Here is a 12,807-nt window from a genome sequence, read left to right on the forward strand (position 1 = left end):
TTGAGTACATGCTTAATAGCTGCTGGACATTACTGTTGCTGTTTGTCATGGTGGTGTCTCTGCGGAAATAATATAGTTGGCCTTATTGTCCTTCAGTAAGTAAATTCTCCCTTCAGAAAGTTACGAATGAATCAGAACTATATACAGCTGGTTACCCATTGTCTGCTTCCCTGGATTGCAGTGTTGTTTTAACATGTGAAAATGCATCAATAGAACAGAATAAATAGAACCACAATAGAATAAAGGATAAAAATTGTCCCATCTCCCATCCAGCATCAATCACCCAATTTCTCACTCTTCCCCCCACCCCAATACTAGGTCCTGTTGTTCTGTAATACCAAACTGTCCCTGGTTTTATTTATTCTCTACTGTCATGCCTATTCACCACTACATAATGGATGTAAATGCAAACAAACAAACAAACAAACAAAAACATGGTGCAGTGGCTCACGCCTGTAATGCCAGCACTTTGGGAGGCTGAGGCAGGCAGATTGCCTGAGCTCAGGAATTCAAGACTAGTCTGGGCAACATGGTGAAACCCTATCCCTACTAAAATACAAAAATTAGCCAGGTGTGGTGGCGTGCTTCTGTAATTCCAGCTACTTGGTGTTAGGCAGGAATCTAGACCCAACATGGCGGCGTTACCCGGTGTAGCAGGCCTTTTGTTAAAGACTCCCTTCACCCTTGTACACACCCGCAGACTTACATGCGTCAGAGTTCTGGCTGGGCAACCACACTCCCCCATGACCTGCAGCTCACCTGCATTCCACAAGTTCGTAAACAGCAGTTTCGGTTGACAGTTTCCAAAGACCCCTTCCTCATGACCCTTAACTCCTGCCCTAGTAGTTTCAAGACCCCCCAGGCCCTGTTTGCACAACCAGCTTCCCTACCTCTCAGGCTATAAAAAGCCCCTACCCTCCTCCCTCAGCGCGACTTCCTCGGCCCGCACCTTTGGACCGAGGACCTCGCCCGCAAGCCCTAATAAAAGGCTATTCTCACTGCCATTTGCCTTATGTCTTCGTTCCCGGTTCATTGAACTGTACACTTTAAATGAATTAGTTGTGAGTTATATGAATTATGTCTTAATATAGCTGGTAAAAATAAGAATACACACTCCAGAAACAATGCCTAGATTCAAAATCTTGCTCCATTGCTGTGACCTTGGGCAAATCATTTCACCTATGCCTGTTTCCTCATCTGCCAAATGGGAAGAATAATAGAACCTACCTCATAGGGTTGTGAGCATTCAACGATCTCATGCTATATAAAATACTAAGCCTGCCACCTGGTAAGTTCCATCATTAACAAAGTGAGCTCCATGAAGGCAAGGGTTGTCTCTGTTTTCCTGATAATTATCTCCAGTGCTTGGACCCTAACAAGCAATGACATAGTTATAAAATTAATCGGGCCGGCCACAGTGGCTCATGCCTGTAATCCTAGCACTTTAGGAGGCTGAAGAAGGTGGATCACCTGAAGTTGGGAGTTTGAGACCAGCCTGAGCAACATGGAGAAACCCCATCTCTACTAAAAAAAAATACAAAATTAGTCGGGCATGGTGGTGCATACCTGTAATCCCAGCTACTCCGGAGGCTGAGGCAGGAGAATCACTTGAACCTGGGAGGTGGAGGCGGAGGTTGCGGTGAGCCGAGATGGCACCATTGCACTCCAGCCTGGGCAACAGAGCAAGACTCTGTCTCAAAAGAAAAAAAAACAACAACAAAACAAATTAATCCATTTTCCCAGTATCAGTTTCTACTGTTTCAAATAGCTAAATTTCAACTGTTTCTCAACAACTTAAACTTACTACTGTTCCATGATATTCAGAAACCACTGCTTACTTCACCGTCACCATATATTTACCTATGACTGACAACCCAAATTACCCAAAACAGTTGACTTTGCCTTCATCCTTTGTGACTTACCAAAAGTCAGTTTACTGGATATCTGATACTTTTACCTGCCTAGCATGCGTGACCCTTCAGTTTTCCTCTGGGAACTATTCCTTTCCTATTGCATGCTATTTTCACGGGATTGCCTATTAAGATGACTCTTCTGCCTTTTAGCCAAAGATGGGCATGTGACTCCAGCCAGGCTAATAAGACTCTAGCATTTGATTCTTGAGCAGCAAGGCACAAGGACACCAAAAATGGGTCCTTGTTTGGTTTTTCGTTTTGTTTTATTTGGAGATGGGGTCTCTGCCATGTTGCCTAGCTGGTTTCAAATGTCTGGCCTCAAGGGATCCTCCTGCATCCGTCTCTCAAGTAACTGGGACTACAGGTGTGCACCACTGCACCTGGCTTGGGGGCCCATTTGTTTTTATGGTCTAAAAGGCTGTGTATACTACGCAGACAGGGAAAGACTTGATATTTTGGACAAAGGAAACTCTTACTGGACGCCCAGAAATTGGAGGGCAGTTGCAAGCTCAATACAGGTAAGCAGTAACAGTGAAATTAGGTGGGCAGTAGAGAGACACGTGATCACATATTCCTGGGATACCTAAACTATAACTCAAACTATATAAGAGGAAAATTGGCCAGCTTAGATGCATGATGACACTAAAAGTACACACTTATTGTGTGTACACATTGAAGTGTACAAATTAAGTGTACACTTAATACTTAGTGAGTGTTAAGTAGTATCTCATTGTATAGATGATGTGAGAGTAAAGGAAATTTAATATTGATTAGAAAATACAGGCCAGGTACTGGAGCTCTATGGAACCAGGAATTTGAAGGAGAGTGAAATCGGGAGAAGCATGGGGAAGAGAGACGGGCTGATAGGAGAGAATATGGGGGTATAGAAAGAAAATGAATTTGGGGGCTGGAGTGAGTTTAATATTGGAGACAGCAGGGATGGGGTGAATGTCAAGGAAGATTGGAGTACAATATTGAGACAATAATCAAGTATGTGGGGAACAATGCAATGAATACTAAAGTAAGGGGATCAAATGGGGCTGGATATTTAGGAGAATATTGAAGCCAATATTAAGATTGTAGAGGCAATAGGATCTAATAACAGTATAGTCATGGGAACCAGGTATTGGAATTTGGGGTAGAAAATGGAGGCCCAGACTGGGCACAGTGGCTCACACCTGTAATCCCAGCACTTTAGGAGGCTGAGGCGGGTGGATCGCTTGAGGCAGAAGTTCAAGACCAGCCTGGCCAACATGGTGAAATCCTGTCTCTACTAAAAATACAAAAAAAGTTAGCCGGGCGTGGCGGCATATATCTGTAATGCCAGCTACTCGGGAGGCTGAGGCAGGAGAATTGTTTGAACCCAGTAGGCAGAGGTTGCAGTGAGCCAAGATCAGGCCACTGCATTCCAGCCTGGGGCACAGAGTGAGTCTCAGTCTCAAAAAAAAAAAAAAAAAAAATTAGCTGGGCATGGTGGCACGCACCTGTAGTCCCAGGTAGTTGGGAGGCTGAGGCATGAGAATCACTTGAACCTGGGAGGTGGACGTTGCAGTGAGCCGGCCACTGCACCACAGAGAGAGACTCCGTCTCAAAAAAAAAAAAGAAAATGGAGGCCCAGATTTGTTGGCACAAAAAGGGCCATGATATTGTGGAACAGTGATCGAATGTTGAGGAACAGTGAACTTTGGTTTTGGAAAGAGAGAGACGAGTCTACTGTCAGGAGATTGGCTGAGGAATGGAAGCTGGGGGATCATATCCTGAGTAGTCGCTGAGAGACTATATGAGAGATAACAGGGGATGTGTGAAAGGGAGACATTGAGATCAAATGTTTGGAGAGCACTAGGCTGTATGTTGGGAGTCCGTGAGTACTTAATACTTAGAGATAGCAGAAGATCGAATATTCAAGATTGAAAGCTGGAAACCAGTGAGGGATAAATATTGTGGTCCTTTGGAGACATAATTTTTTTTTTCTTTTTTTGAGACAGAGTCTTGCTCAGTCACCCAGGCTGGAGTACTGTGGTGCGATCTCCGCTCACTGCAAGCTCCACCTCCCGGGTTCACACCATTCTTCTGCCTCAGCCTCCCGAGTAGCTGGGACTACAGGCGCCGGTCACCACGCCCGGCTAATTTTTTTATTTTTATTTTTATTTTTAGTAGAGACGGGGTTTCACCATGTTAGCTAGGATGGTTTCAATCTCTTGACCTCGTGATCCACGGCGCCCGGCCTGGAGACGTAATTTTGGGAAATAGTGCCACCGATTGCTGTGGGGAAATTGTTGTAGTAAAGTGTGATTGTAAAGCACAGGCTGACATTGGGGAACAGTGGATGTCATACTTGTGGCGCTGAAATAAGTGTCCGGGGACAAGATATCAAGGCACAGAGTGATATGGGATTATGGGAAGTCAGAACTGAGAAATGGCAAGGCCCTGATATTGGAAAACAGGGAGTTTGTAAAGACCCACGGGGCAAATTCCAGAGCTTAGCTGGGGGACTGTACTTGGTCTTCGTAAAGGAAGCAAGTGGAGACTAAATACTGAGGGGCAGTAGGTAATGCCACAATGGGATAGTGGCTGATCTGCCATAAAAGGATGGTAGACTCGGATACTGGCATGTTGTGAGGACCTGATGTGGAGAAAGATGCCATCGAAGGGCCTTGTAGCTATTCAGTGGAGGGAGAGGCTATATTTTGGAATACTGGGTCATGGGGTTAAGTCTGTTTTGGAGGGACAGTAGGGAATGCTGTGGAGCAGACTAGGAAGTTGGGCAGGGTCCACTGCAGAGCTGGAAATTAATGGAGAACTGAATATAGAGGAGACTGAAAAAGAGATAATTTATTCCATCAGAGGTATCACAATTACAGATTACAGACATTTGCAAGTAAACACTATGCAGGGTTAGAGCGCTGCGTTTTGACATTGAACATTCATGAGTAAACAGAGATGGCCGGTGGGTAAATATCTTGCCAAGGTGGTTTCTGGTATTAAGCCTTTTGAGTCTAAGATGACAAACCCCTAGGGGTCACGTGGTTTTCCCGCACTAACTCTTGTCAATGACAAATCCCTCAGCCCCTTTTGTCTTGGGTGCCACAGCTCCAGAAAGGCTCCGGGCCAGAACGAAGCCATTCTAGAGTCCCCAAGGACAGCCCTCCCGTGGACCCCGGCTAGGGCCCCAGAGTCTCGTCCTGAGGAGTGCGCCAGCTCTGGGCCTACGTCCCAGTGGGGTTTGCAGCCACAGGTCCCGCGAGTCCTGGACACTTCCAGGGCGTGGTCTCCTGGTAAGACACCTCCTCCGGCTCCTCCACGCAGCGACAACAAAGTCTAAGGCAGGAAAAACGCACAGTCGTGGTCAGCCAGAGCCCCTGGGGGCGCAGCACGAAACCCCGAGGAACGCCACTTACCGAGTCCCGCCCTCCAGCTACGCCTGCTGCGCAGTCTTGTCCTCTCTCGGCCGCGCCAACTCCGGGGCACAGCTGGCTCCTCCTGGGGGCGATGCAGCATCACAGGGCTCCGGCCCAGCCCGGGCCAGGGCGCCGACCCTCCCCGCGGGACCCTCTCTAGAAGGCCGCGGGTCTGGGTCTGGCTCATCCCTTAAAGAATCCAAGGTTGGGCGCACTCTGAGCTCCCCAAACACAAAATGATGGGCTCCCTGCACGTGCCCCCGCGTCACAGAGTGGTAGGGGTCCAGCGACATTCTCCTAATTAAAAACGGGGTTCAATCACACCCCAGAATTCTAAACGCCCCCACCCCTAACCTGCAGGTGCAAACGGCACCCTTATTTCATTGCCGGCAGCTACTTTGTACTTTCCTACTGATAGACAAAGATAGTGACAACAAAGAAGGAAAGAAACAAGCATCGAAAGCTACATGAAGGGGGTGTGTTCCAAAACACAGAATGCCGAGCCCTGTTTTCCCTTTCCCTCCCCGCTCGGTCCTGCGCCCACCCCGTCCCGCGCTGGCCACTCAGGCAAGCTGTAAATGGATATAGGTAAAGATGCAGGAGGTGATCGAGAAGGCGATGGCTGCGTAGATGAAGATGGAGAGGTGCGGAAAATGGTCGAGATAGCAGCCCTCGACCAGTGGAGGCGCCTCCTCCTTGGGCTGGGGGCGCGATGCGGCCTTCGGGGGCTGCCCGGCGCGGCCCCCCTGCGCTCTCCCGCCCGCGCGCCGACCAGCCTTCTTGCCCGCGGCCGATGCGGACCTGGGCGCGCGGGCAGCGGGAGGGTCTTCCGGGGGAGGCTTGTCAAACAGGCCTTCGGATTCGGGGTCCGGGCGAATCTGCTCGGGACCCCAGGGTCTGCGCTGAAAGAGTCCGTCAGCCATGGGCAGGATCGCGGGTAGGTGGGTCAGCTGGGTCTGGGTCGGAGCGCAGTGGGCGGTGGTCTGGGCTGCGGCTGTATTTCTACAGCCCCGGGTGGGGGCGGAGCCAGAGGGGCAGGGGGCCTCTGCAGGGTCCGCCGGGCCTCTCAGCGGAGGCGCCGCTTCTCCTGGCTCCTCCTTCCGCCCCCAGCCTGTTGCAGAGGCTGGCTCGCTGGGTTCCAGCTCCCCGGCCTGCGGCTCGGCAGTCTTTGCGCAGCAAGGTTTGTCTCCATGGCAACCAGACTGGCGGCGCAAGGGGGACCCCGGGGCACGAGCAGGCTTGGCACCTAAGAAGCCGAAATGCAACCAGCCATGTTCTCAGCTGCGTGGGGAGCTTCCCCAGGGCATATTTCTCCTTTTAAAAGAAATATTTATTGTGTGGTCTGTTTTAAATTTTAATCTTAATACGTGAAAAAGCTAACACATCATCTTTGTAGAAAACTAGAAATTGAGAACACAGTATAGGCAAAATCAGTGTAAAATAAAGCCTCCCACAATCCCAAGGTCCAGAGATAATACAGCTAAAGAATTGGTGCATTTCTCTGCCTTCTTCCTTTTTTCTTTGTCTCTCCATCTACATCTGTATCTGTACAACCTGTTTTCTCTTCTTGCTCTTCACCCACAAAAGCAGGACTCCAGCCTTTTGAGCATCTCACATATGATTAAGAACAAATCCTTCAAAGACCCGCCTCACCTAAGCCCATTTCTCAGACCCACCTGGGGTCTACTCAGGCCTCCTTGTCATCCACCAAGCCCTCTCTGGCTTCACTGGTACTGCCACAGGCTGCTGCGCACTAGCATCTCCTGGCGTCTCTGTTGCACCTGAGGTTCCAAGGCCGGCTGGTGTTCCCTCCTGGAATGGAGGGAGAACAATCACTTGGATTTATTTGAGTCCCAGTAGATTGGAGGGGTCCGCTGGCCGGCTTTGTTAGTTGCAGCAAATCCAAACTGTATCAGAGAACTCCCTGCCTCCTGCAAGTGAAAGGCTGGGGGTGAACCAAGGTCAGGGTGCTGAAACACTGTAACCAGGGTGCTGTCCCTCTCTATCTTACAGCATTGCCAGCGACTTCTTGCATGGCCAGAGCCTACTAGGTAGTGGTAGGTACTCAGATTTTTGCTGCATGAATGATGGAGTGAATAATGGCAGCAGCAAACTCTGGTTCTCACAGCTTAACCCCCTTAGCTAAAAGGGCTTCCAGTTGGCTGGATGAGGAGAAGATGGAACCCTCATCCATGATCCTGGGAATGTAAAATGGTGCAGTTCCTTTTTTTTTTTTTTTTTTTTTGAGACTGAGTCTTGCTCTGTTGTCCAGGCTGGAGTACAGCTGAGCAATCTCGGCTCACTGCAACCTCCGCCTCCCGGGTTCAAGCAATTCTGCTGCCTCAGCCTCTGAGTAGCTGGGATTACATGCGCACACCAAAACGCCTGGCTAATTTTTGGTGTTTGTAGTAGAGACAGGGTTTCACCACATTGGCCAGGCTGGTCTCAAACTTCCTGACCTCAAGTGATCCACCTGCCTCGGCCTCCCAAAGTGCTAGGATTACTGGCATGAGCCACTGTGCCCAGCCGGATGGAAGTATATGAAGGGTGAAATGGAAAGGTATGGAGGGTGGAATGGAAGGATGGTTTAGGTGGAGTGAAAGAATGTGAAGAATGGAATGGAAGGTTACAAAAGGCAGAATGGAAGGACATGGAAGGACCAGAGTTTGAAAAGTGAAATGGGAGGATGTTTAGGGTGGAATGGAAGAGCTTGAAGGATGTCATGGAGGGGTGTGAGGGGTGGAATTGAAGGGTGTGAAGGGTGAAATGGGAGTATGCTTAGGGTGGAATGGAAGATGTGAAGAGAGAAACAGAAGGACATGTAGTGGACTGGAAGAGTGTCAAGGATGGAATACAAAGTGTGTAAGGTGGAGTGGAACAATATGAAGGTTGTGGTTTTTTTTTTTTTTTTTTTTTTTGAGACGGAGTCTTGCTCTGTCACCCAGGCTGGAGTGCAGTGGCCAGATCTCAGCTCACTGCAAGCTCCACCTCCCGGGTTTATGCCATTCTCCTGCCTCAGCCTCCCGAGTAGCTGGGACTACAGGCGCCCGCCACTTCGCCCGGCTAGTTTTTTGTATTTTTAGTAGAGACGGGGTTTCACCGTGTTAGCCAGGATGGTCTCGATCTCCTGACCTCGAGATCCGCCCGTCTCGGCCTCCCAAAGTGCTGGGATTACAGGCTTGAGCCACTGTGCCCGGCCAGAAGGTTGTAATGAAATGGTGTGAACAATGGAATGGAAGGGTAGGAAGGGTGAAATGGAATTGTGGGATGGATGAATGGAAGGGTGTGAGGCTAGAATGAAAGGGTGTGTAGGGTGTAATGGGAGGATTTTCAGGGTGGAATGGAAGGGTGTGTAGAGTGGGATGGAAGAGCTTTATGTAAGGCTGTCACATTGAGAAAGTCACCCAAACCGACCTATGAGGTTTAAGTGGGAGTAGGTAGTGGGGAAGTCTCAGTAACCAAGAGGGTCTGGGGCAGAACCATGCAAAGGCTTACTGGGGCGGAGCTGGGTGTAAGTGAGGAGTGCAGGTGTTAAAAATGCTTTAGTAACTGCAGGGCCTTTTGCATATTGAGAAGATGTGAGGCTAAATCCGGAGCTCAGACAGCAGAGGCCCAGGTGTCTCTAGGATACCTTGTTATTTTTTAGCTGGTATACCTGTACAGAAATGAATATACTGCAAAACAGTGCTGGTCCCAGCCCAGGTGACCCCTGGGGGCTCTATCTGTCAGGTATTGAGAGAGCTTGGCTTACTCCATGGCCTCACCCTGGTGCGAGCTACGCCTGTGCCCAGCAACAAGAGCTAACTTTGTCCCAGGCCAGGGACTTTAGGACCCCTAGACATCCCTGACAGGACAGTTACCAGAGGGTCTCAAGCTACAACTTCACTCTCTGCTCGGCACCTGAGTGTTCCAGGAAAAATCTCATGAGTCCAGGGCCTGGAGCCAGCATCCACCAAAAGACCCCGAATGGACAAAGGTTGCCTTTAGCTCTTGTTTCTGGGACCTGCCCAGAGTACATACCCCTCTCAGAGGTGACAGAAGCCTCTTCTAGGAGGATCTTTGCTCCTGGGCTATACTTTGATAGGTTTTCTTCATCCATTTAGGGATTCATTCTGCCTCTGGAAGAAGATACACTGTCGGCCAGGCACGGTGGCTCATGCCTGTAATCTCAGCACTTTGGGAGGCCGAGGCGGGTGGATCACGAGGTCAGGAGTTCGAGACCAGCCTGACCAACATGGTGAAACCCTGTCTTTACTAAAAATACAAAAAATAACGGGGAGTGGTGGTGCACACCTGTAATCCCAGCTACTCAGGAGCCTGAGGCAGGAGAACTGCTTGAACCCAGGAGGTGGAGGTTGCAGTGAGCCAAAATTACGCCACTGCACTCCACCCTGGGCAATAGAGCGAGACTCCATCTCAAAAAAAAAAAAAAAAAAAAAGAAAGAAAGAAAGATACACTGTCTGAGTCAATAGGAATCAGGGATTTGAGGCCAAAGCCTGGATCTGGACAATGGCCAGTTGACCGTGTTGGTGACCCCCTCTGTGAGGAATCCTAGGACACACATGGATCATAACAGCAGCAGCAGCAATCACGGAGCACTGACTGTGTGCTAGGAACTGTGCTCAACATTTCTGCGGAGATGGTCTCACTTAATTTTCATGACCCACTAAACTGGGCACCAGTATTTTCTCCAATGTTCCAATGAGGAAACTGAGGTTGAGAAGTGAAGGAATCTAAAATCTGCTGCTAATGCTGACTGCTGGGGGCCGGGTGTGGTGGCTCACATTTGTAATCCCAACACTTTGGGAGGCTGAGGTGGGTGGATCACCCGAGGTCAGGAGTTTGAGGCCAGTGCGGTCAACATGGCAAAACCACCTTCTACTAAAAATACAAAAATCAGCCAGGCGTGGTGGCGCATGCTCTAATCCCAGCTACTCGGGAGGCTGAGGCACGAGAATCGCTTGAACCTGGAAGGCGCAAGTTGCAGTGAGCTGTGATCGCACCACTGCACACCAACCTGGGTAATAGACTGAGACTCTGTCTCAAAAAAAATACAGACTGTACTAGAATAGAATAAAAATAAAATAAAATAAAATAGAATAAAATACTGACTGCTGGGGTTCTAACCCATGTCTCTCTGACCCAAGGGTAAGAGGTATACCTCCCAATCCCCACCCCCTCAGCTACCCACCCCAGGCTTGCTCACCATCAAAGACTGTGTCCTGTTAGCCTTTCCCAGGTCACATCTTGGGCCTCACCCTGCAGCAAAACAGACTTGTTCCCTTTAGAACGTGTGCACAGAGCAAGAGGCAAAATTCACAAAGGCCACTTTTAGCTCGAAGTGTTCATGCCCAGCTGAGGAAATAAGCTTTGGTGGTGGTGGTGGTGGTGGTGGCATGTATGAGTCCATGGGTGGGTGGGAGAGAAGGACCTTGCAGGAATCTCTGCTGCCTGGACTAGAGCTGTTTGTTATCCTGGAAACCATGGTTGCTTTGAAACTGGCTGCTGAATTTCTCTCCTGCCCATTTCTAATTTCTGTGCATGCCCTGGCTAGGAGAAGGGAAGTCAAGCCAGGAATCTCCCCTTTCCACAGGTCCACTACCCAAACCCACAGTTGATGGGAAACTTCCAAGTGTATTGCAACCTCTACACCAGGATGTGCCTGGATAGGCCTAGTCACCTGCTGATGGTGCTGTGGTACTTCTAGCCCAATGCAGGGTCAGTTGCCTGCCCCACCCTGAGAGGCTTCTGGGAGCTCACATCCAATGCTGACCATCCCTGTGCTTCACCCAGTCCCCTGCTGGGGATCGGGGTAGCAGTGGTTGCTGAGCAAGGCAGAGAAGCCTGAGGCTCCATGGGGCAGACAGCGGGAAGCCAAGAACCTGTCTGGGGGCTGTGAGGTGGCACCTGGCAGGCGGGATTCCACATGAGCTGTGGCTCCAAGCCTCCCTATCCTCCCTTCCTGCCCCTATGCATGCTCCAGGTCCCATCAGACTTCACTTACAAAGCACAAATTCAAAGATACAATTATTATTATTTTTTTTTTTTGAGATGGAGTCTCGCTCTGTCGCCCAGGCTGGAGTGCAGTGGCGCTATCTCAGCTCACTGCAAGCTCTGCCTCCTGGGTTCACGCCATTCTCCTGCCTCAGCCTCCCAAGTAGCTGGGACTACAGACGCCTACCACCTCGCCTGGCTAGTTTTTTGTATTTTTTTAGTGGAGACGGGGTTTCACCGTGTTAGCCAGGGTGGTCTCGATCTCCTGACCTCGTGATCCGCCCATCTCGGCCTCCCAAAGTGCTGGGATTACAGGCTTGAGCCACTGCGCCTGGCCCAAAGATACAATTATTAAGAATTTCAAGGCAGTGACTGCCACGTATTAAACCCCAAGCATGGGGTCCTACTGCCATTGCACAGGTTGCACCTCCAGGAAGCTGGCCCTACCCATAGCCTACCGCAGGTCTAGTTTAGCCTAGCTGGGCACTGATGGCTTCTTCCTGCTCAGTGCTGTGGTTCTGCATCAAATGTTTACCTTTCCACGGTGTTTTTTCTCCCACTAGAGAGAACTTAGCGCTTCCAGCATCTCAGCTTCATTCCAGGGCCTAACAGAACTCACCACTCTGGACATTTTCATCCTCTTCCCCGTTTTCTTTCACACACAGAGACCTCTGCTCTCTACATATGATCTTCCTCAGAGAGAACAGATTTGGTTCCTTGTGCTCTGTCCTCTTCTCTTTGTGCCGCCCCTATAGAACAAGAATCATCAAACAGGGTCAGGCGTGGTGGCTCACACCTGTAATCCCAGCACTTTGGGAGGCTGATGCGGGTGGTTTGCCTGAGGTCAGGAGTTTGAGACCAGCCCGACCAACATGGTGAAACCCCGTCTCTACTAAAAATACAAAATTAGCCAGGCATGGGAGTGGGTGCCTGTAATCCCAGTTACCCGGGAGGCTAAGGCAGGAGAATTGCTGGAATTTAAGAGGTGGAGGTTGCAGTGAGCCGAGATCGCACCATTGCACTCCAGTCTGGGCAACAAGAACAAAACTCTGTCTCAAAAAAAAAAAAAAAAAAAAAAAAAAAATCGTCAAACAGCCAATTCAGCAACATCATTCTTCTCCTCCTTCCATTCCTCTATCCACCCAGAAGCTGACCCACACTAAATGGTTAAGAACTGCGAGGATAATCCAGCAGTTCCCCTGCTGGGTATATACCCACCAAAAGAGTTGAAAACAAGGTTTCAAAGAGACATCTGTATAGCTACGTTCATGGCAGCATTATTCACAATAGCCAAAACGTGGACGCAACACACGTGTCCATCAACGGATGAATAGATAACCAAAATGTGGCATAGACATGCAATGGGATGTTTTCCTACCTTAAAAGGAAGGAAATTCTGGTCAGGTGCAGTGGCTCATGCCTGTAATCCCAGCACTTTGGAAAGCCGAGGCGAGAGATCACCTGAGGTCAGGAGTTTGAGACCAGCCCGGCCAACATGGTG

General features: G+C 49.6%; 1 protein-coding gene across 6 annotated transcripts; it reads right to left on the reverse strand.

Annotated features, from left to right (window-relative positions):
- Positions 1–4,720: 4,720 nt before the first annotated feature.
- On the reverse strand, positions 4,721–12,076 carry LOC111521300. 6 transcript variants are annotated; one of them, XM_023184603.2, is made up of 5 exons: positions 11,926–12,076; positions 10,519–10,571; positions 6,988–7,123; positions 5,312–6,557; positions 4,721–5,231 (listed from the first exon to the last, which is right to left on the reverse strand). In XM_023184603.2, the coding sequence occupies exon 4, from the start codon at positions 6,232–6,234 to the stop codon at positions 5,875–5,877; it is 360 nt and encodes a 119-aa protein (XP_023040371.1). In that variant the 5' UTR covers positions 6,235–6,557; positions 6,988–7,123; positions 10,519–10,571; positions 11,926–12,076; the 3' UTR covers positions 4,721–5,231; positions 5,312–5,874. The 6 variants fall into 6 exon arrangements, with proteins under 6 accessions (XP_023040371.1, XP_023040370.1, XP_023040374.1 ...); XM_023184602.2 differs by having other exon boundaries at positions 6,988–7,242; XM_023184606.2 differs by having other exon boundaries at positions 5,312–6,625; positions 6,988–7,242.
- Between the last annotated feature and the right edge of the window lie 731 nt (positions 12,077–12,807).

This window comes from Piliocolobus tephrosceles, chromosome 16 (genome assembly GCF_002776525.5).
Source record: "Piliocolobus tephrosceles isolate RC106 chromosome 16, ASM277652v3, whole genome shotgun sequence".
Lineage (NCBI taxonomy): Eukaryota > Metazoa > Chordata > Mammalia > Primates > Cercopithecidae > Piliocolobus > Piliocolobus tephrosceles.

Bases quoted from the DNA above. Each gene is read 5' to 3' on its own strand.
- LOC111521300 (XM_023184601.1), bottom strand. From the start codon at position 5,498: ATGAGCCAGACCCAGACCCGCGGCCTTCTAGAGAGGGTCCCGCGGGGA. The intron at 5,232-5,311 runs GTAAGTGGCGTT...TTCCTGCCTTAG, and splicing joins TAGCTGGAGGGCGGGACTCG to ACTTTGTTGTCGCTGCGTGG.